Below are 26,309 nucleotides of genomic sequence, written 5' to 3' on the forward strand. Positions count from 1 at the left end.
GTGCCGAAAAATAATAATAATAATAATAATAATAATAATAATAATAATAATAATAATAATAATAATAATAAACACAGCAATAACAATAGGCTTCCCCAGCCTTTGGTTTGGAAGCCTAATTAAAAGGGGCATGTGCTGCATTACCATAGCTGACCATGCATTCTGGAGCAAAACCAGGCAGGGATTGATTTTAAATAGTCAGTTTTTGCACGCGAGCAAGTAAGGAGTATATTCGCTTGCAAAAAATGGAGCAGAGCAAAATCCTTGAAAGCTGGCCTGTTCGTTTTTTATTTACTGCGTAACCTTGGCCAGGGATGGACAGTTTACTGGCCTATCATTTTTTCATTGCTGAGCTAGTATAGGATCAAAGCTTGTCCATTTTTCAAGTTAATCTAATTATGTGATATTGCATGCGTGAATTTTGTGACAAAAAGGGATTACAGTAAGCACTGCATTAAATACATTCCATTTATATTTTAAAATGTATTTAAAATATCTGATATTGAAGAATATAACTACCGTAACAATTGTTTCCTCTAGCAATTATTTAACCAGAGCATTTCTGTTCGAGAGTTTTCTTGGCAGACTTACACAATCATATTTCATAAAACCACAGAAAGATTAGTCTGCTATTTTGGTTAGTAATTGGTTACAATCTTTTACTTTTATAATATCAATTTATCCATTGCTGTTATGAATATATTTTTGACTACAAAAGGACATTTTTAAATATGATTTTTTTTTTTAAAACACCATTTATCATTTTGGTCTGGGAATAGCTGTGTTTAATGTGTGACTGATAAAAAAAAAACATTCCACAGCAGACCGTACACTTACTAGGGTAACCTTTGGAATTAACCATTAAGCAATTAAGGACATTATATGGAAAACCAAGCCTCTACTAAAAAGATGGGATCACCCAAATCTACCGATCTTCTCTATCCAGATGCGTTTTGTCAATAAGGCTGTCATTATCCTCAAAATGAAGGAATGTGCTGGGAAATGAGTGTCTCATTTGCTCCTTCATACAGCTGCATTATTCCAACCACAGCACTGCTCCATGGGATTCCTGCAGTGAGCAGATGTTGGCAATGGGGAAACAGAAATCTACAGGGAACAACTGTTTTTTAACCTTTCTAAGCATCAATATGGATTGATGTTATCAGGTAGTAAGCCACAATGACGACCTACAAATCTACAAAGCCCTCACAATTTTTTTTCTGGTGTCTCTTTGTTGCCATGTCATTGTAATCATCTGTTTTGCTACTGATGTGTCTGAAGGAGAAAGGGATCTTTCTATAATAAAAGATTCAAGTGATTGGGAACACAAAAAAAGCAAAGTAGACAAGTGATCTCCCCTACAGCAGAAGGAAAGACTCAGTTGAGCGTAAAATAGCAACAAAAATGAAGCTGCCTTAGCAGGGATGCAACAGTAAGTGCCTAATTTACGTGAATGCCCGCTCGCCATTCTTGTAAAATGCCAGTGACAAGTTGCACAATTTATTATTTTGCAAAAAAACGCAAATTCCAAAGGCTGACAATATTTGCACAAAATGTTCATCTTTGGAAACACAGCTAATAACACCATTGTTTATATATAGATAGATAGATAGATAGATAGATAGATAGATAGATAGATAGATAGATAGATAGATAGATGCAAAACTGTTCCAGTTCATTCAAATTCCGAGGACTTCTCTTGTGCACAGCCTTCTTCAGCTCATACCAAAGATTCTCAAATCGGATTTAGATTGGGACTTTGACTAGGCCATTCCAGAACCTTGATTTTATTTGTCTTTAACCATTCTGAAGTAGATTGTGATGTGTGCTTTGGATCGTTGTTGTGTTGGAACGTCCAGTTGCGCTTTAAACCAAGCGGAGGGTTTCAGATGATTGGCCACTATCTTTTGGTATGCTGTGGAATCCATTTTACCATGTATTGGAACAAAATTTCCTGTGCCATTAGAGGAAAAACAGCCCCATAGAAGGATATTACCATCTCCATGCTTGATAGTAGGTTTGGTGTTCTTTTTTTTGTACACCTCACCAGACTTTCTCCAAAAGTAACGACTATCAGTGTGACCAAATAGCTCGATTTTCGTTTCATCACTCCACAAAACCTTTGACCAGAATTCATATCCATCATTGAATGGCGTTTTGCAAACTTCAAGTGATTGTCCTTGTGATGTTTTCCTAAGAGTGGCTTTTTCCTTGGCCTGCGATCATTGAGACCTTCACCATGCAATGCTTGACCTATGGTTGAAATGGAAACCCCAGTCCCACTTGAAGCTAATTCACTTTAAATATATTTAGCTGTCAATCTCAGATTGTTATTAATCTTCCTCACAATTCTTCTACTTGTTCTTGGTGGAAGAACCTTCTTTCTTCCAGATCGAGGTAGCGTTGTGACAGTACCATGAGTCTTGTACTTCTTGATAATAGAAACAATAGTTGAAATTGGGATACTCAAATGCTTGGAAATCTTCTTATATCCTTCTCTAGCTTTATGACAATTAATAATTTTCTGCCTAAGGTCTTTCACATACCTAGAGAAAGTCTTATGAAATTATTAAGAAACTTTGCATGGTCTAGAGTCAGATAGCACTCAATGTGCATACACAAATTGTAGAGAGTATCAGAATCTGGAGATACGTAGCGGAAGGTCATGGTGATCTACTGTACTTGTCATGGTGATCTTCATGATTCTAATAGCTCCAAGTTTGTATCGCTAGCCGTGGAGAGGGACGTGTGTTAAAGTTTTTATTTATTCCTTAACTCCATTATAGGAGTAACCCTCCCCCAATAACAGGTTCATTCAGCAGCATTAGTATAAAATTCATGAGAAACTGATGACAACAGTTGGAGTTCAGTCAAAAATAAAATGTTTGTTCAAATTGAGTAAATACGTGAACATTTTTTTCACCTATTGTAAAGGGCTACCAAAATACGTATAATGTTAAAGCCCTCTATTATTTGTTTATTTAGCAGACGCCTTTATGCAAGGCAACTTACAGAGACTAGGGTGTGTGAACTATGCATCAGCTGCATTGTCACTTACAACTACGTCTCACCTGAAAGACGGAGCACAAGGAGGTTAAGGGACTTGCTCAGGGTCACACAATGAGTCAGTGGCTGAGGTGGGATTTGAAGCGGGGACCTCCTGGTTACAAGCACTTTTCTTTAACCACTGGACCACACAGCCTCCTATGATGCAAGGTGTTAATTTAAAGGGCAAATGGGGAAAAAAGACCCTTTGTATAGCAGTTTGATCCATTTGAGAATTATCCACAATGGAACAAGCTTAGGTGTCTATAATAAAGCTCATAATAAAATCTGAAACTGCCACACAATGGAAATCTTCTTTCTAACTATGTTGTCTCCTGGGCACACATAAATCATATTATTTATCTTTAAAAGACTTTAAAAGACTAGCATTCCTTATTAGGTTAGAGAATTCCATACATTTGCTTTGTTTGACTGTTTTTATATTATACACTAATATATCCATGACATAAGTACATGAAAGCAGCCTAAAATTACCTTCTACAATATTTACATATAGGCATGGTGAATATGCTTATGCTTCCATAAGATGATGTTGGTAGACTGCAGCAGAATTATAAATGCTAACATGTCTGGTGCTTCTTTGTCTTCCACAAGGTCCACCAGACAAGATTCCACAACCCACAAGACCTCTTCCCACTATCCCGCCACAGCGCTCAAACCCAACCCCGGATCTGCGGAAGACCAACCGGCAACCCAAACTTCCACGGCCACCTTCTTATCCCGGTGCCAAACCCGACATCTGCGATGGGAACTTCAATACTCTGGCCATTCTTCGCCGGGAGATGTTTGTTTTCAAGGTAGGAGGCTGAGCTGTATGAACCTGAGTTTGAGTGCCTGCGTTTCTACATCCATTCTTTAAATACCTAAAGACTGGTTTGTTACTGGGATACGTTTTCCAGGCATGCACCCATTTATGTGTGGAGCTTTAATATCAACAAGCCTCGCTTGTAATTCTTGATAAGCTCTTTGTAAAGAGAATCTAAAGTGCCAGTATATTCTATGGTAGCAGTGTAAGTGAAACATAAATAAACATTCTGTGTAGGATGTATGGCACTGCATTAAACCCTCTATTGGCATGGTAATAGATCCCTTGTTGTGTGGTGCATTGGAACCATGTTCTTAACTCCCACAAATAAGTAAGGACGGGGTCCTCCAAATATCCTATACCATCTCCAGAACAAATCATAAATGCTACCAAGCTATTTGTCTATTGCACTAATCCAGAGTGCATGGAAGATTGCAGAGTAGCTAGAATACTTCAGTTTTGTACATCGACTGACTAACAAACTGGTGTAACTAGTAACTGTGTGAGAGTTGTGTGAAACTGTTCAGCAAAACGTATGTGAAAGCAGAAGGATCTCTGTGATTTCACAGTGGGTGCCCATGCTGGCTCGCTCCTCAGTGCAGTGGCTGGTTTGATCAATGTGTCCATCAAGTCTGTCTCCCTGGTGTGCAGAAGACTAGAACTGGAAACCACTCAAAAATAACAGATGTGCTTTAGTGCCCAAATTCATAGAAACTTACAACACTAGTCAAGACACACCTGTTGCCACTCGAACAGTACCCAGGTGCTATGCATTGTGTGTTTCAGCAGCAGGTCACACTCATTTTTGGGTCAGTCTGTGCAGACGGATAAATTCATAACTCTGGTACTGCTTTTTAGGCAGAACAGGTTTCCCTTTACTTATTAAAATAGATGTAACTTGCTGACATTGATTCTATGAGACATCTGGCAACACCATTTTCCTTGCCCCTTCATTTTTATTCCAGTTTATATGTATAGGTGTCAGGATCCTGCCTCAGGAGAATTGGCAGTCTGCTAGCTGGTTGAACTCTGGTTGGAAAATTTCTAGCACTGAAATGTAAAGCACCTGTCTTCCTGGCTAGCGTATTTAGCCACGGTCAGAAGAAAATTACATTCCAAGAAATTGGAATATAGGAAATTTCAACACCTGTTGGTATGTATGTGGATTTGAAAGCCAGACGGTTTTCATTTCTTCTTTGGCTACAATATTTTTTTTGTGTAAAGGGTTCCAAGAGCAAATCCTTATATAAAATATAGGGTGTGTGTTTTCTCAATGGAAAGCACTCCTATAAATATTATTTTCCTTAAACACAGTAATAATTCCAATAAACGTCATGCTTTTTTTAAGAACATAAGAAAGTTTACAAACGAGAGGAGGCCATTCGGCCCATCTTGCTCGTTTGGTTGTTAGTAACTTATTGATCCCAGAATCTCATCAAGCAGCTTCTTGAAGGATCCCAGGGTGTCATCTTCAACAACATTACTGGGGAGTTGGTTCCAGACTCCCACAATTCTCTGTGTAAAAAGGTGCCTCCTATTTTCTGTTCTGAATGCACCTTTTTCTAATCTCCATTTGTGACCCCTGGTCCTTGTTTTTTTTTTCAGGTCAAAAAAAAGTCCCTTGGGTCGACATTGTCAATACCTTTTAGAATTCAATCAGATCGCTGTGTAGTCTTCTTTATTCAAGATTGACTAGATTCAGTTATTTTAGCCTGTCTGCATATGGGCTAAAAGGGCAGTGGGTTAAGGTGCTGGCTTTTTCAATATGAATTTAAGAGAGATGCTTGAGGTTGTATGTTTATCCTTTCATGGATTCTGCTATAACTATGTTGTTCTTTTCTAGTTTCAATTATGTTTTATTCCGCTCAGAAAAACTGCACTTTCTGTAAAATAGGGCCCCAATATGTACACAAGGTGTTTAAAAAAAGAAAAAAAGAAAGTAGAAAATCAGGAATTATTTATAATTAGACAAGCATTTTTCTAAAATGACTCTTAAATGACATACATAAAGACTTATGATACATTCAAAAATGTGTGCTGACTTTTGCAACTTTCGTCACAAGCAGTTCTCTAGATACGTGCAAAACGTAAATAACATACAGAACTGTTTCTACATACCCCCAAAGTACTGTAGGTACATCAAGTGTATTACATCCTCTGAGAGGTCTGCGTCCCCAGCAGGAAATACAGTAATACTCGTCCAGAGCATAGATATTTAAAGAATCACCTAGAGCTTTATATAAGTTTCAAAAATACCAAGCACAATTATTGTATTATCTATGTTGTGTTATAACATATGTAGCAATCTGTTTTGCAGTGGAAATGCACAACTAAAGTTCTTGTAATTCTAATAAAATGATGTTTGAATATCTGAGGGGCATGCCAGACGGCACACAGTGACTGAAATGGTTAAGCTTCAGCTGGTAAAACACAAAACACTTGATAAGTGGTGCTGAACAAGGTGGTTACGTATGTGGTGCGGGTGTTAGGATATGAACCATATGAGGGGTATAATATGAACCAGGTGATAATGTTCCTGTTGGCTGCAATGCTTTTGTGTGTGTTTTTTTTTATTTTTTTTATTTGTGCAGTCCAGTGAAGGCAAAGCTCAGCCTGGAAGATTTATTTTCTGTAAGTTTTACTTTGTGTTTATTGTTTGTGTTTTAAAAACCTTTTGTTTGGCCCTTGTGCCTGTTTATTTTGTGTCTTTTATTTAATAAAAGTATTTTGTTTGCACTACAGTCTGTCTCGGGGCCTCATCCCTTGCACCACCCTGTCACACTACCTAATTAAACTGATTGGAAACTATGTGACTGGGGCTCCCGAGTGGCGCATCCAGTAAAGGCGCTCCTCGCAGGATGTGCCCTATAGTCTGGAGATCGCAGGTTCGAGTCCAGGCTATGTCACAGCTGACCGTGACCGAGAGTTCCTAGGGGGCGGCGCACAATTGGCTGAGCGCTGCCCGGGTAGGGAGGGCTTAGGTCGGCAGGGGAATCCCGATAGGGCGCCTGTGGCTCTGCAGCGGAGCCGCCAGATGCACTATAGGTCTGGTGGCATTGCTGTGGATCTGCAGTGCGAAAAATGACGGCTTGGAAGGAGCACGTTTCGGAGGACGCGTGTTCCAGCCTCCGTTTCCTGAGTCGGCGGGGGGGTTGCGAGCGGTGAGCCGGGGATACAGATAATAATTGGGCATGCTAAATTTGGGTGAAAACCGGGGTAAAAATAATTGGCGACGACTAAATTTAAAAAAAAAAAAAAAAAAAAAAACTATGTGACTATATTAGTATAGACCTAGAGGCGTACTGTATGAACAGTTTTTTATATGCATCAGATGTCAGAAGCTATATTTCTTTCACCAAAAAGCTACTGTCGGTTAATGAAATGACCAAACAAATTGCTGTGGGATCACTCTGTTTATTTATGTTCTGTATTTTTTGCTGTGTTTAATTTTATATTTTTAGTTGAACTCTGCATGAGACTACAAAGAAGCACTTAACATAAAATTTCCTTCTCTCTCTGTAACAAACACACTTCTCATTTTCTTCCCTGGAGTGTTTGTTCCATCAATGTCATAGGTTCAAACAGGGAACTTTTTCCATAAATCCTTTTACCGAAGGTGCTCTCCATTGTGGTAAGTTAAATATACTTGTATATATTCATTTGGAAGGATGAAAAACAAGCCGCTTGACTCAAATGAAATTCAGAAAGCAAGTATACTGAAGACTGCTGCTCAATCTCCCTGTCTCAGTGGGGGTTGTGATTTACTTCAAATGACTACCAGCTGGGCTGTTGCCTGAACTCATTTAAAAAAAGAAAAGATGATAATTGAAAATGATTAGCCTTTTCTTCCAACCTCACACCTTGTGACAGATCATTATCAGGTACATTGAGACAAGCACATGCGAAAGGAGATCCATTGGCTACAATCTGGAATATCTTCAATGTACACAGTGCGTCGGTAGCTGAGATGGGATTTGCGGAACTAATTCCCTTTTATACTGTTTCTTTAAACATGACCAGAGACCATTTGAGCAGGATTTGCTGTAGAGCTTTGCCTTAATTGGAAAAGGGAATTACAATAGAGAAAGTTTTTTGTATGGGTAATAAACATCTTCAGTTACATTCAAGACAAGTGTTCCTTTAACAACATAACTTTTGGTGCCACCGGACACAGAAGAAAAACGACATGTCAGAATGTGCTGCTTCAGAATGCTAAAAGCTTCATTTAAGCTCTAATATATCCCAGGTGTCTGGCACAGACTTCGGTGCAGGGTCAAAGCTGCAGGAAAGACTAGCAAACCTCTTTGATTATTATTATTCTGCCAGTATATAGTATATTTGCATATTTCCTCTGTACAAATTGGGCCTCAGGATTGTTGTAGTCACACACAAAAAAAATGTGAGACTGGAGTTTTGCGACAGGAAACTGCTTATTAATCTGTCTTTCAGTGGATGGGAACACAGTCACGTGTGACCAATCCACATAGACAGTTCCTCATGGCAGCCAGATTTAGAAATTTATTGAAATTATTTTCCTTCCTAGTTCCTGGAATAGATGCAGTGTAGAGATTATGAATTCTAGACATTGTTTGCATTCAAGACCAGTGTCTGGGATTCTGTATGTATAGTTATTGTGGAAACTTCTTTTTCTCCTTTTTGGTACATAGTGTTCATCTGTTTACAGGGCGTCCGCAGTAAAAGCCCTATCAAATTCCATTTGTTTTGCTGTATGTATCTGTACAATGAATGATGCATCAACACTATGCGTGGCTACCAAGATGCAGCTTTAGAACATAAAGCAAAATCACTATTTCAACAAAAGAAGAATCAAATAGCAGTAAGCAAGCCATTTCATGTGTTACAGTGGCTAATTCTTTCTTGACCTGTATTTAATTTGGACTTTAAGCTTTCTTTAAAACTAATATGCTCCCATTATAGTTGTATCAAAAGAATGTAACAGATTTTTGCAGTTATAAAATATAAAAAGAAATGTGGATAACAAGTTGAGAACACACCCATCTTACATTGCAAAGAATACAATTTTTTTCATAGAGGGCCATGAATGAATTACACCTTCTGTACATTCTTATAAGAAAGATGGCAATAATCTTAATCTAAAAACAAATTTGTGCAAAGTATGTTTCAAAGAATTCAGTCATTTCAAGGGAAACGTTCCTGTACTGTATATCATTTTCAAGTGGCCTTGAACTCCAGGTTTTGCTATAGTTTTAGTGGTACCTGCTCCTAACTACTACATTTTCTCTTACATGACTTCGGTGATTGTCTTACTGCATGATGGTCTGCACATGAAAAGGGGGCGGGACATAGCCCTCCCATAAATGTATTGTTTATTTATAGAACGGGGTACCCCTCCGCCCCTGTGCAATTTATTATTTTGTATTTGTTTTGTTGTAGTTATTATTATTATTATTATTATTATTATTATTATTATTATTATGGATTATTTATTTATAAATATGACGGCGGAAGTCCCATCCACATTAAAAACCTTGTGCAGAAGGTGACCATCTCCCGAGTTAATTCATTGTTTAATTGTTGCGAGATGGTCACCTGTATATAAGCCTGCAGCTCTCTGCACTCGGGGTGAGTGTTTGAGAGGAGGAACGAGAGCGGAGAAGATGACAGAAACAAAACTAAAATAAATTAAATCTAGGAACAGTGAAGGCGATTTGCCTAGCCTGACCCGGAATATTTATTTGTTATTGTGTTCGTGATTATTTGTTTAAACTTTTATTTTGCTCTGTGATCAGTATTTGTTTTGTTAAAACCTTTTATTTGATTTGTTTTTATTATTTAAATAAACGGCGCACGGTGGGTCTTTTGCCCTCCAGTACTGCCTGTGTTTTCCTTCCTGCTGCTGGCCTGATGTCACCACTACAGCCATCCCTGCCACACGTGGAAGTTGGCGAGGTCGGGCACGTGTCGCCGGACTACTACCACTCCCCACCTCAGGAAGAGGAGGTGGAACCAGGGCTACAGCCACAGGAGGAGGTTGGTTGGGAAGCCCTCCTCCACAGCATGGGTGTGCAGTACTGTTGCTGCATCTGTGGGGAGTGGGGGCATTTCCCAGCTAACTGCCCCCTCCCACCAGAAGAATGCCTGCTGCCTCTGCCTCCGCCACATCCAATGGCAGGAGCAGAGCAGCAGGAGCTGCTTCTGTCTCCACCACCGCCACAAGCAGACGGAGAGTGCCGGCTGGTCCCGCCTTCACCAGCAGAAGGAGAATGCCTGCTGGTTCCATCTCTGCCAGCAGAGGGAGCATGTCTGCTGGTCCCCCCACTGCAGCCAGAAGGGTAGGAGCCCCTGCCGCCTTTGCAGCCAGAAGGGGAGGAGTCCCTGCCGCCTTTGCAGCCAGAAGGGGAGGAGGCCCTGCAGCCTTCGCAGCCAGAAGGGGAGGAGGCCCTGCCGCCTTCGCAGCCAGAAAGGGAGGAGCCCCTGCCATCTTCGCAGCCAGAAGGGGAGGAGCACCTGCCGCCTTTGCAGCCGGAAGGGGAGGAGCCCCTGCCATCTTCGCAGCCAGAAGGGGAGGAGCCCCTGCCGCCTTTGCAGCCAGAAGGGGAGGAGCCCCTGCCGTCTTTGCAGCCAGAAGGGGAGGAGTCCCTGCCGCCTTTGCAGCCAGAAGGGGAGGAGGCCCTGCCGCCTTCGCAGCCAGAAGGGGAGGAGGCCCTGCCGCCTTCGCAGCCAGAAAGGGAGGAGCCCCTGCCATCTTCGCAGCCAGAAGGGGAGGAGCCCCTGCCGCCTTTGCAGCCGGAAGGGGAGGAGCCCCTGCCATCTTCGCAGCCAGAAGGGGAGGAGCCCCTGCCGCCTTTGCAGCCAGAATGGGAGGAACCCCTGCCGTCTTTGCAGCCAGAAGGGGAGGAGCCCCTGCTGCCTTCGCAGCCAGAAGGGGAGGATCCCCTGCCGCCTTTGCAGCCAGAAAAGGAGGAGCCCCTGCCGTCTTTGCAGCCAGAAGGGGAGGAGCCCCTGCCGTCTTTACAGCCAGAAGGGGAGGAGCCCCTGGCTTGCAGCCAGAAGGGGAAGTGCCTCTGCCTCCTCTATCCACCACCACCTGGAGGAGAGAAGCAGGAGCTGCCTCCACCTTCACCAGGGGGAAAAGTGGAGCTCCCGCTGTCGCCTTCATAGCCAGGGGCTCCCCTCCCACCGTCGCCTCCTGAGGCTCCGCTGCCACCGTCGCCTCCCGAAGGTCCTCTTCCGCCGTCGCCTCCGGAGGGTCTGCTGCCAGCTTGACCTGGAATAGTATCCAATCACAGTTCTGGAGGGCCATTTCACACCAGGTTTAACAGGTAAAATGAGATCACAAACTACAGGGTCTGGGTGGAGGCTTAGTTGGTTCAATTAAACCATTTAGAACAGCGATGGAACAAAGACCAGAAGTGGAAGGGCCAACTTTGGCCGCCCCCGGCCTAGGTCATAGTCTTCCAACCGCTGGGTCCTGAGCCCTGTATGGCTTTTTGAGCTACACAATCTGGCTTTCTTGATTTGAGGGGGGAGGGCTGGACAGTTTGGTATATTTTGTTGGAAACAAGTCAAAGTGAAAAAACAAATGTTGTGTTTAAATGTTGTGTTTAAACATGTAACCTGCTTAATGAGCACCAAAGTACTGAAGCAGTAATCTGTTTAATGAGCACAATAAATTCTGAATACATTTATTTTGCTTTGTGATCTGTGTGCTTTTTAGGGCCCATTAAGAACTAGTCATCAATATTGTCCTTTCAGTCAGAAAGGTTGGACAAGTTGGGTCTAGGTGATTGGTGCATTGGGTTAGCTACTAAGAGCTGCGGAAACATGACATTCAAACACAGACAAAAAATCTAAGTATTCTAGAGACTACAGACTTAATTTAACAACCTTGCAAATACACAAGATTAAGTTATTACTGGATGCGTTCGGCAGCTTTTGGCATCTTAAATGCTTAAGTGTGCAGGAAGTCTACATTCATTCCTATTGCAGGTACAGTATTTGTCTGTGTGTGTGCGCTCTGCACATTTTATGAGTCTGTAATTTGTGTGGATCTTTATTTGTATAGATACCAGTGCCCTTTGAATAGCAGCAAAGAGGGTCAGGCCCTTTCTGGTTTCTCTTTGTTTTACTGTTTGTATTTTCTAGGTCTGGTTAGATTATTGATGAATTCTCTCAATATTATGAATAAGCAATGTTTTCTGTTTTGGTATGCTATATACACTTAAAGCCTTTCCTGGGCTTTACATTTAATGTTTCAGATAATGTATATATATATATATTGGTATGAGTAATTATGGGATTGATGTTCAGTTACTGTCTTCGATAGAGGCCCCAATAGGTTTTTGTAATAGCTATTGAAACCACTTATAGCAACCTTCTCATTGAGAACTTTGCACTCATGAGAAAGATGTGGGTGTTGTAAGACTCACTTTGTGAATTTGCAGCTTTACATCTTCCTATCATATCAATCTTACTGTGCGCCGATGCAGAGGGTTGCTCTGTTATTAGAAAGGAAGTGGCACTTCAGGATTTGTAGTTTTAGAATGGATGTATTAAATCTAGTTTATGAGAAATACGTGGATTTGGATTATCATTTTCTTCTATTCTGTTCTGCATTAGCTTGTCAAGTGTAAAACAAACAAAACAAAAAAGCAAACTCCTGAGAACTTCAGGGCTTGCCAGCTGTCAGCGAGTTGGCTTAATCAGTCCATGTGGTAGCCCTGGGTCTGACATCAGCATAAAACCATATGAGAGAGAGAGTTTCCAAAAATCATTTTGTAAAGTCATGACATTTCAATATACAAAAAATAATAACAAACCCCCATTTATATGAGTAATATGTGGGCCATGATTTAAAGAGGGTGGAGTAAGTCATATGCATCTAAAATGACTTTTCCATCTGTGTTTCCCATTTCCTTTGAGGTTTTTGGCTGGGTTTTCTCTGTGAAAGTTTCCTAAAAATGACACTCCTTAGTTTTGAATTTCCATTATTCATCTTGACCGGCTGTGCGTCCAAAGAGTAATAACATCAGGGAAATGAGGACATGTAGTGCTGCAAACGCAGCAGGAAGAGTACTTGGATAATAAGGATGGTGTCCGGCTGATTTTAGCTTCACTGGCGCTTTTTATTTTTATTTTTATTAGGCTCCTCTTGTACCACCTCAGATTAGAAACAGTTGAAATAATAGATATGTGATTTTATCACACCCACATTGTCAAGCAAGTGTCATCTCCTTTTCAGTTTGCTTGCCGCTCTGTGGCTCACATCAGAGGTTAATAGGGAATTTTCTGCTTGACTGTGCCCTTTTTGGCTTTGGTGTGCATTACGTTCCCTGGAGTGCAGACTACTGGTACTCTGCTTCTGGAAGTGGCACTTCTCCCTCCTGAGATGTGAATTGCTTAGCGAGGTATGCATGCAGACATAAGGTTTTACCAGCACGCTGCCTTTTCCTGAAGGAACTGCTGATGTGGGAGCTCTCTGCTTAATGAGTGTATACCTGTAATGTAATTTAACTGCAGTGACTGCCGCCTTTTACTGTAGCAGAAATGGAACTATTAACAAGAAAAAAACTATTAAAATGATGTATGTCCCTAAAAAGAGACATTAAAGCAGCATTAGTATGAAAACCAATGAAGCTCTGTTTTTTCAGTCTGAAGTGTAGTGTTCTAGCAGCTTTTCTGGATCCAGCTGACCTGTTTGAGTTCTCTAATATGTGACTGGAGTGGTTAACCGTGCTCATGCAATGATTTGTTTTCTTAACCAAAAAATGCCTCTCTCCACCCTATAAAATGGTAAGACAGTAAACCTCAGAGCATGTATTTACATATTTTAGAATGGAGGCAAAGCTGTGCCAATAAACCAAGGCTGGAAATGAAACACACAGCCTTTGTCCAAACCCGCCACAGTACGCTGAATGCTGTCTTATTCTCTCATTATGTTTGCTTGTTGTGTTAGGCAGACATTTGTCATTGCTTTTTTTGTTTTTTTGTTTTTAATTTCTCAGGAAGATGGGTTGAAGATATTAGCTGTTTTAAAAATGGTTTCTGTTCTGTTCTGTTCTGTTCTCAGGATCAGTGGTTTTGGAGGGTGAGAAATAATAGAGTGATGGATGGCTATCCCATGCAGATTGCATATTTCTGGAGAGGCCTTCCTTCCAATATTGATGCTGTGTATGAGAACAGTGAAGGGAAGTTTGTGTTCTTCAAAGGTAAGTGATGGTTTATGGACCATGAATGATGGATTTAGCCACTGATTCAACACATTTTAAAACAGGTTTTTCAGGGATGGTTGGAAAGCAAACCAGTGTTCAAGGCTCAGCAGTCTGCTTAAAAGCTTCAAATAGGTTTGAACTACAAATTGTTTGTGCAATATATCATCCCTCTTTATTTGGGGGGGGGGGGTGCTTAGATTTTGTAATTTTCAGTTTCATATTGATGTTAAATCCATAGTATGTGAGAATAAAAAAATTATTCAGAGTTTTGTTAAGCCATATTTTAAATACCAGTGCCAAAAAATAAACTTAAATTTGATGACAAACATTTAGACAAAGTCTTTTTCAAGGACCTTTAGTCATAACATTTGTCGTTGATTTTAGTTTTTTTTTAGTATTTCGAAATTCAGCACTATTGAGTGTTTAAGTGTGTTATGACAAGAAAGAGGGTCAGCACTTATGATCATCACAGATGGGATACAGACATTTTCACCACTAAACAGCTACAATGTTAAAGATTGCAATAAATTACATGCAAGTTAAAACCAGGGCATCATTTTTTAATTAGCAGTACACAGTTCACTACAAACAAATAAAACAAATCCATCTGTTGTTCCAAAAAGTTGGATCAAGAACCTAACTAGCTTGCTTTACTCTGGCAAAGAATGGCTAACGGAACAACATAAGTAAAGAGTGTATTCATACATGTTTCTCTTGGAAGCCAGGGAAAGTAATTTCCTGTTATATAGGGACACACTGTAATAATCAAGGGTGGGCTCAAAAGATCAGATATGAAATGTGTCCGTCTTATAAGACGTGAAACCGGTGTCCTGTCTTGTGGATGTTGAATATCCCACATTTGTTGAAGAGCAGCAAAGTTACTAGCCCTGGTGACACAGCTAAGAGCCTTCATTTCCTAACCCCAGCCTAGGGACATGGATAGAGAATTACTTTGCAAATACATAAATCTGCCACGTATCCAACTGCGGTGGGACCAGAGTAAGGGCAGATGTGTAAAAAGTTGGATAAATGAATTCTGTTTTAAATACCATTCACAACTGTAACAATTACTACATTCACAGCGCTCCCCTAAATCCATTGTTTACAAAGATACAGGGTATTGATGCTTGTGACAGAGTAGCTGTCTGCCATGTGGGTGCGTGCATTCACTGCTGAATGATAGGAAGGCAATTGAGACGGAGGTTGAAGCTGATACGCCCCAGAGGTGAACAGGATTTATTTACATATCAAGTCAACACACTGTGAACAGCTAATGTGACACTACCAGCATTTGCAGCACATGGAGTACATACAACGCAGTGTACAAAATACTTTGGTGGGATCTACAATCTCTAAACTAATCTTCTGTGTTCAATAATAAACTAACATTGCTGAAGTGCTTGATCATGGCCAGTGAACAGTTAGGGCAGATAGGAGACAGGTGGATACACAACGGATTACTGTATATTATTATTTTCCACTGAGGATGGATGTCTATGGCCTAGAGAGATAAAGTGGAGGCACTTGTATGTCACAAATGTTCCAAGATTACAAAAACATATGCCAAAATCCTTTTTTCAAACCACACTGTAAAAAAAGATTAAAACCAATATTTTCATTTTATTTGGACATGAGCAGACCGCTCCATTGGTTTGAAGAATGTTCAATCTTCAATCATGAGCTACAGCATCTTCTATGGATTCATTTCGGTTGAGGTATAAAGCCAATAACCCTTGTAGGAGGGCTTTGGGTTCAGTTCTGCTGAGTGCCACACACTCTGTAACTTTAATGTGAAGTTATTTTTTCTGCTCCTATATAACTACATGCCCAAATGTCAGTATTTGTTATAATAAGGTATTCCACATACTGTCAGTGTAGGTGAAGTATACATATATTTCATTTGATTTGAAACAGTGCAATGGGTTATTTATGTTCAGTGATACTTATGTTCAATACATGCCTTACAATTTAAATACGAAGAAAATATGACGTGTGAAAATATATTTACTTCATCAAGGAGAGGCGACCAGCTGCGTAGGAGAATACTTATATATCTTATAACTTTAATAGTTTCCAAACCCTAACAGTCTTAAGAATATAACATATGGCAATATGGAACCAACTGAACCAGAATGCTAAGATTACCTTGCCTTTGAAAAAAAAACTTTTAATATTGACTGGATCAGATATTTAATTGTCATGTTATTTCCTTGTTGCTGTATCAAAAAAATCGTGTTATGCGATATAACAGTGTAATCTATCTGTTACACCCTTCGTTGTAATTAAAAGCAACCCAAATAGGGCTGTTCTTCTCTCGGCTTCTCAATTTAATATTTATTTTCGCTTGTCTCGATGACGTTTTTGGATTTGATGACATTTCATGATGAAAAATTTGAGGTTTTTTTTTTTTACGACTTCCTCAGCCAAGTCCTCAGGACCTTGAAAAGATAAAACCGTAGAATCAGAAGCTTGCTGTGAGGGCTGACAAACGTGCTTGTCTCCTCTACCACAATTCTCAATCAATTTGAAACAGTTGAAAGGAATCTGCTCGGTAAGATATTACTGTCAGACAGTTTTCCCTTTTCATTTAAGTAATAGAGCCCACTTTATATTTCCCAAAAGAAAGATTAAAGCAACTCAATTATCTAATGCCAGTTGCCTATACTAACATGGCACTGTATATGGGCTGCAATCAAAAGCTCTTATCAGTCATAAAGTTCTTAATTAATTGTGGGCTGAATTCAAACAAAAAAACACTTCTTTATAATCTGTGTTATTCCCTTGATACTCAGTCAGATACTTAAGAGGCGCTGTATATGTCATGTTATCACAAATTATGTTTATCCAATGATCTGGTTGAATACCACCATAGAAAAAACATGTCATAAAGTGGCTTTGATTTTTTGATTGAATCACACCATTAGTCTACTTAACCCAATCAACTGAAAAACAACAACATCCTGATCCTCACTTTGCAATTGAAAATAGTATGTACTCTTCCAAAATATATTGTGTAACATGATAAAGCTTTGGTTATTAAGGAATACATGGTCTGTTTTTCCTGTGCAAGTGTGACTGTAGAGTAAAGAAGTGTGATACTCACTGTGACTGTATCTCCGCTCCTTCTCTGCAGCTCTATCTAAAAAGCCACACTGCTGACCTAACCCTAATACTTTAGCCTACACTTTTCCTGGCAGGAAGCTTTCAGACAAAATGAGGCTTGAATGACCCCAGAGAACATGAGAAAAGGGAGCAGGTAGAATGACAGGAATTTCCTAGAGGAACTTCCAGCTCAGTGTGCTTGTTCACAACCCAACTCCCCTTCCTCAGATGCCCTGTGAAATGTGCAGAGCTCAGCCCCTTGGAATGCTTCCTGCAGCTGAGAAAGTGGAGGGCGTCAAGAGACTCACAGACTCGCTCGGCCTGCCGGATAATCACAATTTCAATGTATATATATAAATTGTATTCCTCAGTCTTGATGGATAAGAAATAGCTATATTTTTAAGTTATTCCCCACAGGAATTTGCCCACTACCTTCCAAATGAAACTGCTCACATACATGACTGTAGTATGGTTCTGCATTGAGTTTCAAACGTATCAAACTTGCCAGTCTTTGTGAACTATTGTTTCCCAGAATGTTTGCCCTTCCAATCGCAGTCAAGGACACACAGGTGAAAATTAATATGGTAGCAAGACCTTGTTCATACATGACATGATTGATTGGCCTAATGAAAGCTGTGTCTTACAAAATTGCTTTTGTTTATGGAACTATGCATGGACATTTGTTACAGGTTATACAGTTCTTGTGAACCACTGTAACAGGGCGAGGTGCCCTGTACATTTTGTTTATTTATTTTTAAATGCCTGAAATGTTTGTCTCCTTGAAACTAACCCTTGTCAATTTGACAAATTGGTGAGGCATATACGTTTTCAACAAGCAGCTGAAAGAGACTGATAAGCTATTTGCTTAAGCTTGAGCTTGTGGAGCTGATCCTGAAACACCACCACAGTATTAACTGAAAAGCAAAACAGTAACTAATCAAAGGAATAAATAATAAAGCAAGCCAAAAAAGGAAAAAAGTGAAGGCTGTTTAAACATTCTGCTTTTACACCACCAGTGTGGGGGGTATGGACGGGACGGACAGACACAGGTAGACACATTGCTTCACATTTCCTTATAACCTGGTTTGGTCAAAAGAAAGGATTGGCCTCCTTGAGTTCAGTTCCCTATAAAAAAAATTAAAAAAAACGCCAATGTGTCTCAGACTAGAGGTTTATTTTAGTGAGATTTACGTGTAGCGTATAAAACAGCTTTCTTATGGTATCGTTATGCTTTGATGACACTGCCCTGTTTTAAAATTCTCTAGTTAGGAAGATGTGGGTAAATCTCCTATGTGTTACCTTTTGTAAGAATTTAATCCTTTAAGCTGAATACTCTTAAATGTGTGTTGGAACTCAAATACAACGCCATAAAGCTCAGAACTTGCAGAATGTGTCAATCTAAAGTGGGCTGCAGAAGATACTAATCTGGGAGGAAAAAACACTGACAAGACAGCACAGCTGCGGAACATGGTAGAGATTAAACAATGCTATGTGTGTAAATGTGGATGAGCTGCCAGGAATTTATACACCAGTATTTATTTATCTCTGACTCATAACCATTAGAATACAGGAGATACATTAGAAAGATAGGAGTTTACGAATACAGCTTCAGTATTTCATGCCACTTTATAGAGTCCTACACTGACTGGCCAAACAATTTAAGTGACTTACTATTGAAGCCCACAATGCATAGCTCCTGTCATTTCCAGGCACATGAATGCATTGTCTGTTATTAAAGACTAGGGCATTTACATTCTTAAATGCTTGTGGATAAGGCAAGAAATAGTCATGAAAAAGCAATTGATAAAACCAGGATTGAAAGCAACATTTAGTGGTGTTAAGTACTGCATATAACTGCACAACATTTATTTGAGAACGTGTTTTTATGTAAATAAACACTATTCTTATTTACCCTGGTTGACTAATGATTTTTTTTGTTTGTTTTTCAGGTAACAAATTTTGGGTCTTTAAGGACACAACTATTCAGCCAAACTACCCTCAAGACCTGTCAATGTTTGGCAGTGGAATTCCGGGCCAGGGAATTGACACAGCAGTCTGGTGGGAGGATGTTGGTAAAACATATTTCTTCAAAGGCGACAGGTCCGTACACAGTAATACAATCTACGGTTGTATGGCCAGATGTATTCCGCTTCAGAGCCATTTCAGTCAAATCCATGAAGTTAGGAAACAATTTCAAAGCATTTTGTTGTTGATACAAACATGGCCTGCATAATAAATATATGTTTCTGGAGATTCTAAAGTTAACCCTAACCAGTACTTTTAGGACAGTACAGTAACCAGAACCAGATGACACAGTTGGAAATTAATTAGAGCTAGACTTAGGACAGAGGGTAGGAGACACTTCTTCACTCAGAGAGTGGTGAGATTATGGAATGGGTTATTATTAGTAGTTTATTTAGCAGACACCATTATCCAAGGTGACTTACAGAGACTAGGGTGTGTGAACTATGCATCAGCTGCAGAGTCACTTACAATTACATCTCACCCGAAAGACGGAGCACAAGGAGGTTAAGTGACTTGCTCAGGGTCACACAATGAGTCAGTGGCTGAGGTGGGATTTGAACCAGGGACCTTCTGGTTACAAGCCCGTTTCTTTAACCACTGGACCACACAGCCTAACTTTGTTGTTGATGCTTAATCATTGGGATCCTTTAAGAACTGGCTTGATGAAGTTTTGAGATCAATCAGCTACTAGGAACTAAATGAGCACTGATGGGCATGTAACTGACAAATGGTAAAGACAAATAAAGGATCTTTATCAGTAATTGTTCAATCGACTTCGATTGAACATATGTTTTTTATCGGCCATTGCTGCACTATCTGCTGCCATTGTCATAGTTCCACCTTAAGTTGTTTTTAACGGCAGGAGTTTTGAAAAATTCCCAAAATTTCCACGAGTTCCAAGATGGCGGTTGAACCATGTGACTTTTTCATTTGGGACACCAGTTTGGTTGTCCAGCCATAGGCATCTACTTACGTATGCATTTTCATAACTCTGCGGTGTTGTTTGGGAAGAAAAATAATAATAATAATAATAATAATAATAATACTACTAATAATAATAATAATAATAATAATAATAATAATAATAATAATAATAATAAACAGCAATAACAATAGGCTTCCCAGCCTTTGGCCTAATAACTACTGTAACTCTTATAGGAATGTTTAGATCTCCTATATAAAATTCCACATATTTTGTTTCTCCAGTAAAAGAACTGTGGGAATGAGACACTAACTGTGATCACACCTAAGCAATTAGGATTTTGTCCATCTTCTGATTTCAAAAGACATGCCTTCATTAGTTATTGCTGGAATAAGCAAACTAGAACACACTGAATATGTTTTATGTAATCACAATGACTGTCCCTCAATCAAAGTGTGTCTACCATTTTGGTTGCTTCTTACCTATTTCAAACATAACTTGTCAGATAGCTGCCATCCTGGTAACTTCTTTGAAAATCATGTGCTGTTGATTGATGTCTGATAGAAGTTGTTTTTATAATCAGTAAAAAAAATCAGTACCTCCTGATTTCAAAACCCAGAATTTTGGCTTTTTACTGCAGTTCTACCTGCTCATAGATGAATATGCTTTAGATTTCGGTTACCATACAGCGGTGCCTATTAGTATGAGCAACCTCTATTCATTTCATTATTATTTGGGATTTACAACAGAAATGGAAACATTCTCAGTCCATCCTGGTCCACACAGGTTATGTGCTTTTTATGAGTTTGCACAGTATACTGGTAAACGGATTCTATGTAGTATGTTTTTTTTGATAGTGTAGTTTGCATAAGGGTGCACAAAGGAGGTAATCCAAAGCATCTCAGTCATGCATTTTATACACTGAGTGCATGCTATATTATGGTAATTACGGTAGGTATAACACTACATTTCAATATGCTAAAAGATTTAATATCTGAAACCACAAGTTTCAGATATTAATCATATTTAGAATAATAAGAAAATATATTAAGGTTAAGGTGTGAACCAGAAAGCTCAAACTGCAACTAAGACCAAAAATAGTCCGCCCCAGCTGGTCTGTCACTTCAGTATTAACTGTGTTTGTGTGATGCATGTAACGTGCAGAAGAAATCTAGTGGTTTAGAGAGTAATGTACTGGTACTTGTTTAAGCATACCAGGGTGATACATGTTTTATAGGGAATGATGTTTAAGTGTTTCTCTCTTCAGTAGTTTTATAGATATGCATCAGTCCACAAGCCTTGCTAAATTGCGACTGGCTGATGTATCTGCCATAGAAACATTATGCAAAATGTATTGCTGTATACTATAGGAACTGATGCAAGTAAAAGTAATCATTCCTTGTTATTTATTTATTTATTTATTTGTTTATGTGTTTATTTATTTTTATAAATTGATAATAGCATGTTCTGTTCAGGTACTGGAGGTATAATGAAGAGATGAGGGCCATGGATCCAGGTTATCCCAAACCCATCACCGTGTGGAAGGGTATTCCAGATTCTCCTCAGGGAGCTTTTGTTGACAAAGAGAACGGTACATGTATAAACCTTTTAATCATTTCAGAGCACAATCTCTTAACTGGCAGTACACATTCACAGCCTATTTAAAGCAGATGAAATACCTTTAACACATACAAATGACATTCCAGGGGATAGACTTTGATTTAGGATTTCAAACAATGATTGAAGTACTAAAGTCTATCTTTTTATTAACTTATTAATTAATGTATTCAATTGCTGAATGTCTGCAGATTAAATTCAATTTGACTAACACTTATATGGAAATAATAAAACTTTGATAGGTATTTCTTTATTCTAAATATTGAATAACTATATAAAGATCTAAATAAATAATAAACAGGCAGCATTATTTATCACTTGTGTGGTGTATTCTGAAAAAGTCCAGTGAGTTTACTGGGATGATCGTCTGTTTTAAACATATTCCATACAGTTCTGCCAAACTGGCTAGTGCAGCCAAAAAATAAATATGCTATATTCTGATTGAGTTATGTTATGTTCTGGAAATTATTTTACTCTTGATTTATTTTAGTAAGAAATAGAACAAGTCAAATCCAAATCCCTAAAGTCAACCTATATTTAACAGCACCTCCCTTCCAAAGTTTCTATCCCTAATCCTTTACAACAGCAACTATCCAACTGTTTTGTTTCTCAAATTGTGTAGGCTTCACATACTTCTACAAAGAGAAGGAGTACTGGAAGTTTAACAATCAGAAGCTCAGAGTGGAACCAGGGTACCCACGGTCCATCCTTAAAGACTTTATGGGATGTGATGGATCAACGGATAAAGAGAAAGAAAGTCACCACCCTCAGGATGACGTTGACATCGTGATCAAACTGGACAACACGGCGAATACTGTGAAAGCCATAGCCATCGTCATCCCCTGCATACTGGCCTTGTGTCTTCTTGTCCTGGTTTACACTGTCTTTCAGTTCAAAAGGAAAGGCACGCCTCGCCACATACTGTACTGTAAACGCTCTATGCAAGAGTGGGTGTGATTGGCGCACTGTTTCCATGGCATTGGAAGTACCTGGAAATTTAACATGCAGACTAATAATGCTGTTGCCACGTGAGGAGCAGGCATTTGCCCACCTCGGGGTGGCTGACGTATAGTCCCTGACCTGTTCTGAGCATGTGTGGGGAATTCAACTAGGAAGCTTCCATGATACACAGTATCCTCTGTTACTTCAAGTCCTTTGTCTTTCATTGGCAAACCGTTCAGTATCTTGGCCTTTTCTTATTTCTTCTGCACGCTCAAAGCCCTTGCTGGCGTTAACAAGTTATACTTTTCTATTTAATTTTTTCAATGTATTATTTTCATGAAAATATTTCATTTAATTCCCCTTTTTAAACCTTTTTTTTAAATTTTTTTACTGCTTTTTGTTTTAAAGCGTACACCCAAATAAAAGCTCTCTCTCCACAGAGGATAACTTTGTTCTTTTTTTTGTGGACTATAATCATTGCGTTTGATCCTTTGCAAATGGGAGTTGGGATCTTTGACTGTTGTCGCAGTCTGTCTCGAAACAGGGGCCAAAATTCCCTGCAATATTTTAACAGCCTTAATTACACATCTTGTTTTCTTGTGTTTTTTTATACTGCTCCATTCATGTTTTAAAGGTCTTGGATGTGCTCTTAGTATTGTTTGTTTGACCAGTAGACATTGGTTTCCTAGTTTCCTAGGGTATGGGCAAAAATATGCCAAGTCCAGTTCTAAGGACAAAAAAAACAAAAACAGGCTTTCACATTACAAAGAAAGGTGAGGTCTTTCAGAAGAGTATTACGTTACTGTAACTCCTTGAAAACTGTAGTATCAATTTGCTTCAGAAGTTAAAAAGATTCAAGACATGCTTAACAGTTACAAGGCATTTTTTGACATTGTAACAATTGGCTTATTTCACAACTTTACAGGCCTCCTCATGCAGATATGGACAGATCACTCATTATGACCATAGTTCTCTAGCACATACATTCCAACATTCACTGTGCTGAGGTAGATTCAGGGAATGTAATCTAAACTATGGGTTCAAAAAAAAGAAAGAAAGAAAACAGGTGAATTTGTCATCATAAATAGTTTAAAGGTTTGTATGTATGTTTGGTGCATTGTTTTCTTTATGGGCTGGGGCACGTAGGTATGTCATATTCATTGTCTGAGGTTCTTTTTTCCTGGTACAAGGACACATTTTTATCAGACATCAAGAACTATGGTACCACAACAGCATTACCCTGTTGTGTTGTGTCTTGAGTAATACTAAGTACAGTCTTGTTTTTCAGTGCGCCTGTAGAGCACCTGTAGTAACAAGCAACGGACTGCCAGCATTACTATTTAAGAGGTCATTCCCAGAATGACAGGACTTGTACACCAGTAAGTGATTTTTGTTTTTGGACAGTAAGGAGGGCTATGGGTATCTATTGTTAGATCAGTGTCTCAGAATCAGAACTAAGCCTAGTGTGGTAGCTTGTAAGTACAAGAAAAAATGCCTTGAACCTCTTGTAGGACTTTGACGTGTTAGATTAAACTGTATTTTCTGAGGATAGTCTTTGTATGGACTATTCTCCTTGCTTGCTTTCTGACCTTCTAGCAGCTCATTTTAGAAAGAGAGTGTTTTTAGGGGACTTCCAAAGCATAATCATAACCAAACAGTGAATATCGCACCTATGCAGGTTTCTGTTATCTTCACTTTTTAGGGGATTTATTTTATTTAATTTTTTTGTTATTTTTTTTTTAGATATAAGGATATCTGCTCATATATACCAGGGTTTGGTTCACTAACCCAGAGTTATATATATACATATATATAGATAAAAGTTATAATCAATTATTCATAGCATTCTGCCTAAGAACTGGTGAACTTTGCTTTGAAATAATGGTACAGATCATTAAGAGCTACAGATTTAGTAGCTAGCAAATAAGATACGGCTGTGGGGTTTTATTGAACCCCATGAGCTGTATGCAATGTGTTTTTTGCTATAGTGAACTGATTAATTGCATCTTTCTAATCCACGATGGGTGCTTTTTGGCAAGGTTAGCAGCAGTGCTTAATCAAGAACAACAACAAGATAAGAACAAAATAATAATAATACATTTTAATTTCTGCATGATCATATATAGCTTCATATAACTAATGCAGCAGTGTTTAATGATGTCATGTCAGACTTAGATTGTGGTGCTAAAGTTCTGTTTCACTGGCAGATACAAATAAGTATCATCATTTGGTGCTTACACTCATTTGAATTCAATTAAAACTGATTGATTACACTCAAGGATACTTAACAACATGCATTTATTTCTGTTATACTTAGTAGGTTGCAATGACATATCACATTATTATACAAAACAAGTTAATGTATCTTCCTAATGGATCTAAACCAATGAACTGTTGCCTGTTAGTTTTTCATAGTATCGGTTGCTTAAAAGGTCAAAGAGCCATGGCGAGATGTGAACATGGCTGATCATTTGAAACAAGAGTCTTTATGTTTACAATGTCTAACTGTAACCCTTTGGCTGCTGTGGCTGCTCTCTGTGACAGACATTACAATCCTGAATATTCACCAAGCCCCCCATGGCAATCAAAGCGTTAAGGGCTGTGCAGTGATTGTTTTGTATTTATTGTTTCATATTTATTTTTGGGGACGGGCAATTCTTTGTCAGCTGTGAGTGTCTTAATTTTGGGGAGGGATAAATGGCTTTTTATACTATTTTCATCTTATGTATTCAGCATCACTGTTTCATTGTGTTGTATTTAAAGTACATCATCCTGTCAATAAATGGAATATAAAGCTTTGCTTTTTCTGAGTTTTTCATTTTTTTGTGTGTGTGTCCACTATTGTTATCCTCTTGTCAAAGCCCCCCACATTAGTATTAACTTTCAATCTTATCACAGCCCCTTCCCCAATTTGAACCAAAATCAAATACATTATTCCCCAAAAGGACACTGACAAGAAAAGATGTTACATTCCATTGTTATCAAAAGTTACAGATAACCTAGAATATTGTGTTCAGTTCTGGTCACCTCATTACAAAAAGGATATTGCTGTTCTAGAAAGAATTATCCCAGGCTAAAATATTTGAATCTATTCAGTCTTGAACAAAGAAGACTACGCGGCAATCTGATTCAAACATTCAAAATCCTAAAAGGTATAGACAATGTCGACCCAGGGGACTTTTTTGACCTGAAAAAAGAAACAAGGACCAGGGATCACAAATGTAGATTAGATAAAGGGGCATTCAGAACAGAAAATAGGAGACACTTTTTTACACAGAGAATTGTGAGGGTCTGGAACCAACTCCCCAGTAATGTTGTTGAAGCTGACACCCTGGGAGCCTTCAAGAAGCTGCTTGATGAGATTCTGGGATCAATAAGCTACTAACAACCAAGCGAGCAAGATGGGCTGAATGGCCTCCTCCTGTTTGTAAACCTTCTTATGTTCTTATGTTCTAAAAAAAGTGGATGGGCAAAATACATAGTTGCCTCCACCCCCCCCCCCCCCCCCCCCTCCAAAGAGGGGGTGGCACTGCCCCCTCTGCCCTACGGGTTACGTGCCTATGTATATATACTGTATATATATATATATATATATAGTCCTGCATTTGCCTTTATTTGATTTTTCTGCACATACTAC

The 26,309-nt window shown here is 39.1% G+C and overlaps 1 protein-coding gene across 3 annotated transcripts in view; it reads left to right on the plus strand.

Moving 5' to 3' along the window:
* The window catches only part of LOC117394770 (matrix metalloproteinase-16), a 52,028-nt gene extending 26,557 nt beyond the window's left edge, over positions 1–25,471 (plus strand). For all 3 annotated transcript variants that reach the window (XM_033993313.3, XM_033993314.3, XM_059020174.1), the window contains 5 exons: positions 3,661–3,863; positions 13,923–14,061; positions 19,116–19,266; positions 21,589–21,704; positions 22,353–25,471. In XM_033993313.3, the coding sequence (XP_033849204.2) occupies positions 3,661–3,863; positions 13,923–14,061; positions 19,116–19,266; positions 21,589–21,704; positions 22,353–22,687 (944 nt within the window). In that variant the 3' untranslated portion in view covers positions 22,688–25,471. The remainder of the gene's footprint in view (positions 1–3,660; positions 3,864–13,922; positions 14,062–19,115; positions 19,267–21,588; positions 21,705–22,352) is intronic.
* The last annotated feature ends 838 nt before the right edge of the window (positions 25,472–26,309 follow it).

The sequence above is a fragment of the Acipenser ruthenus genome, chromosome 3, assembly GCF_902713425.1.
Source record: "Acipenser ruthenus chromosome 3, fAciRut3.2 maternal haplotype, whole genome shotgun sequence".
NCBI classification, from domain to species: domain Eukaryota; kingdom Metazoa; phylum Chordata; class Actinopteri; order Acipenseriformes; family Acipenseridae; genus Acipenser; species Acipenser ruthenus.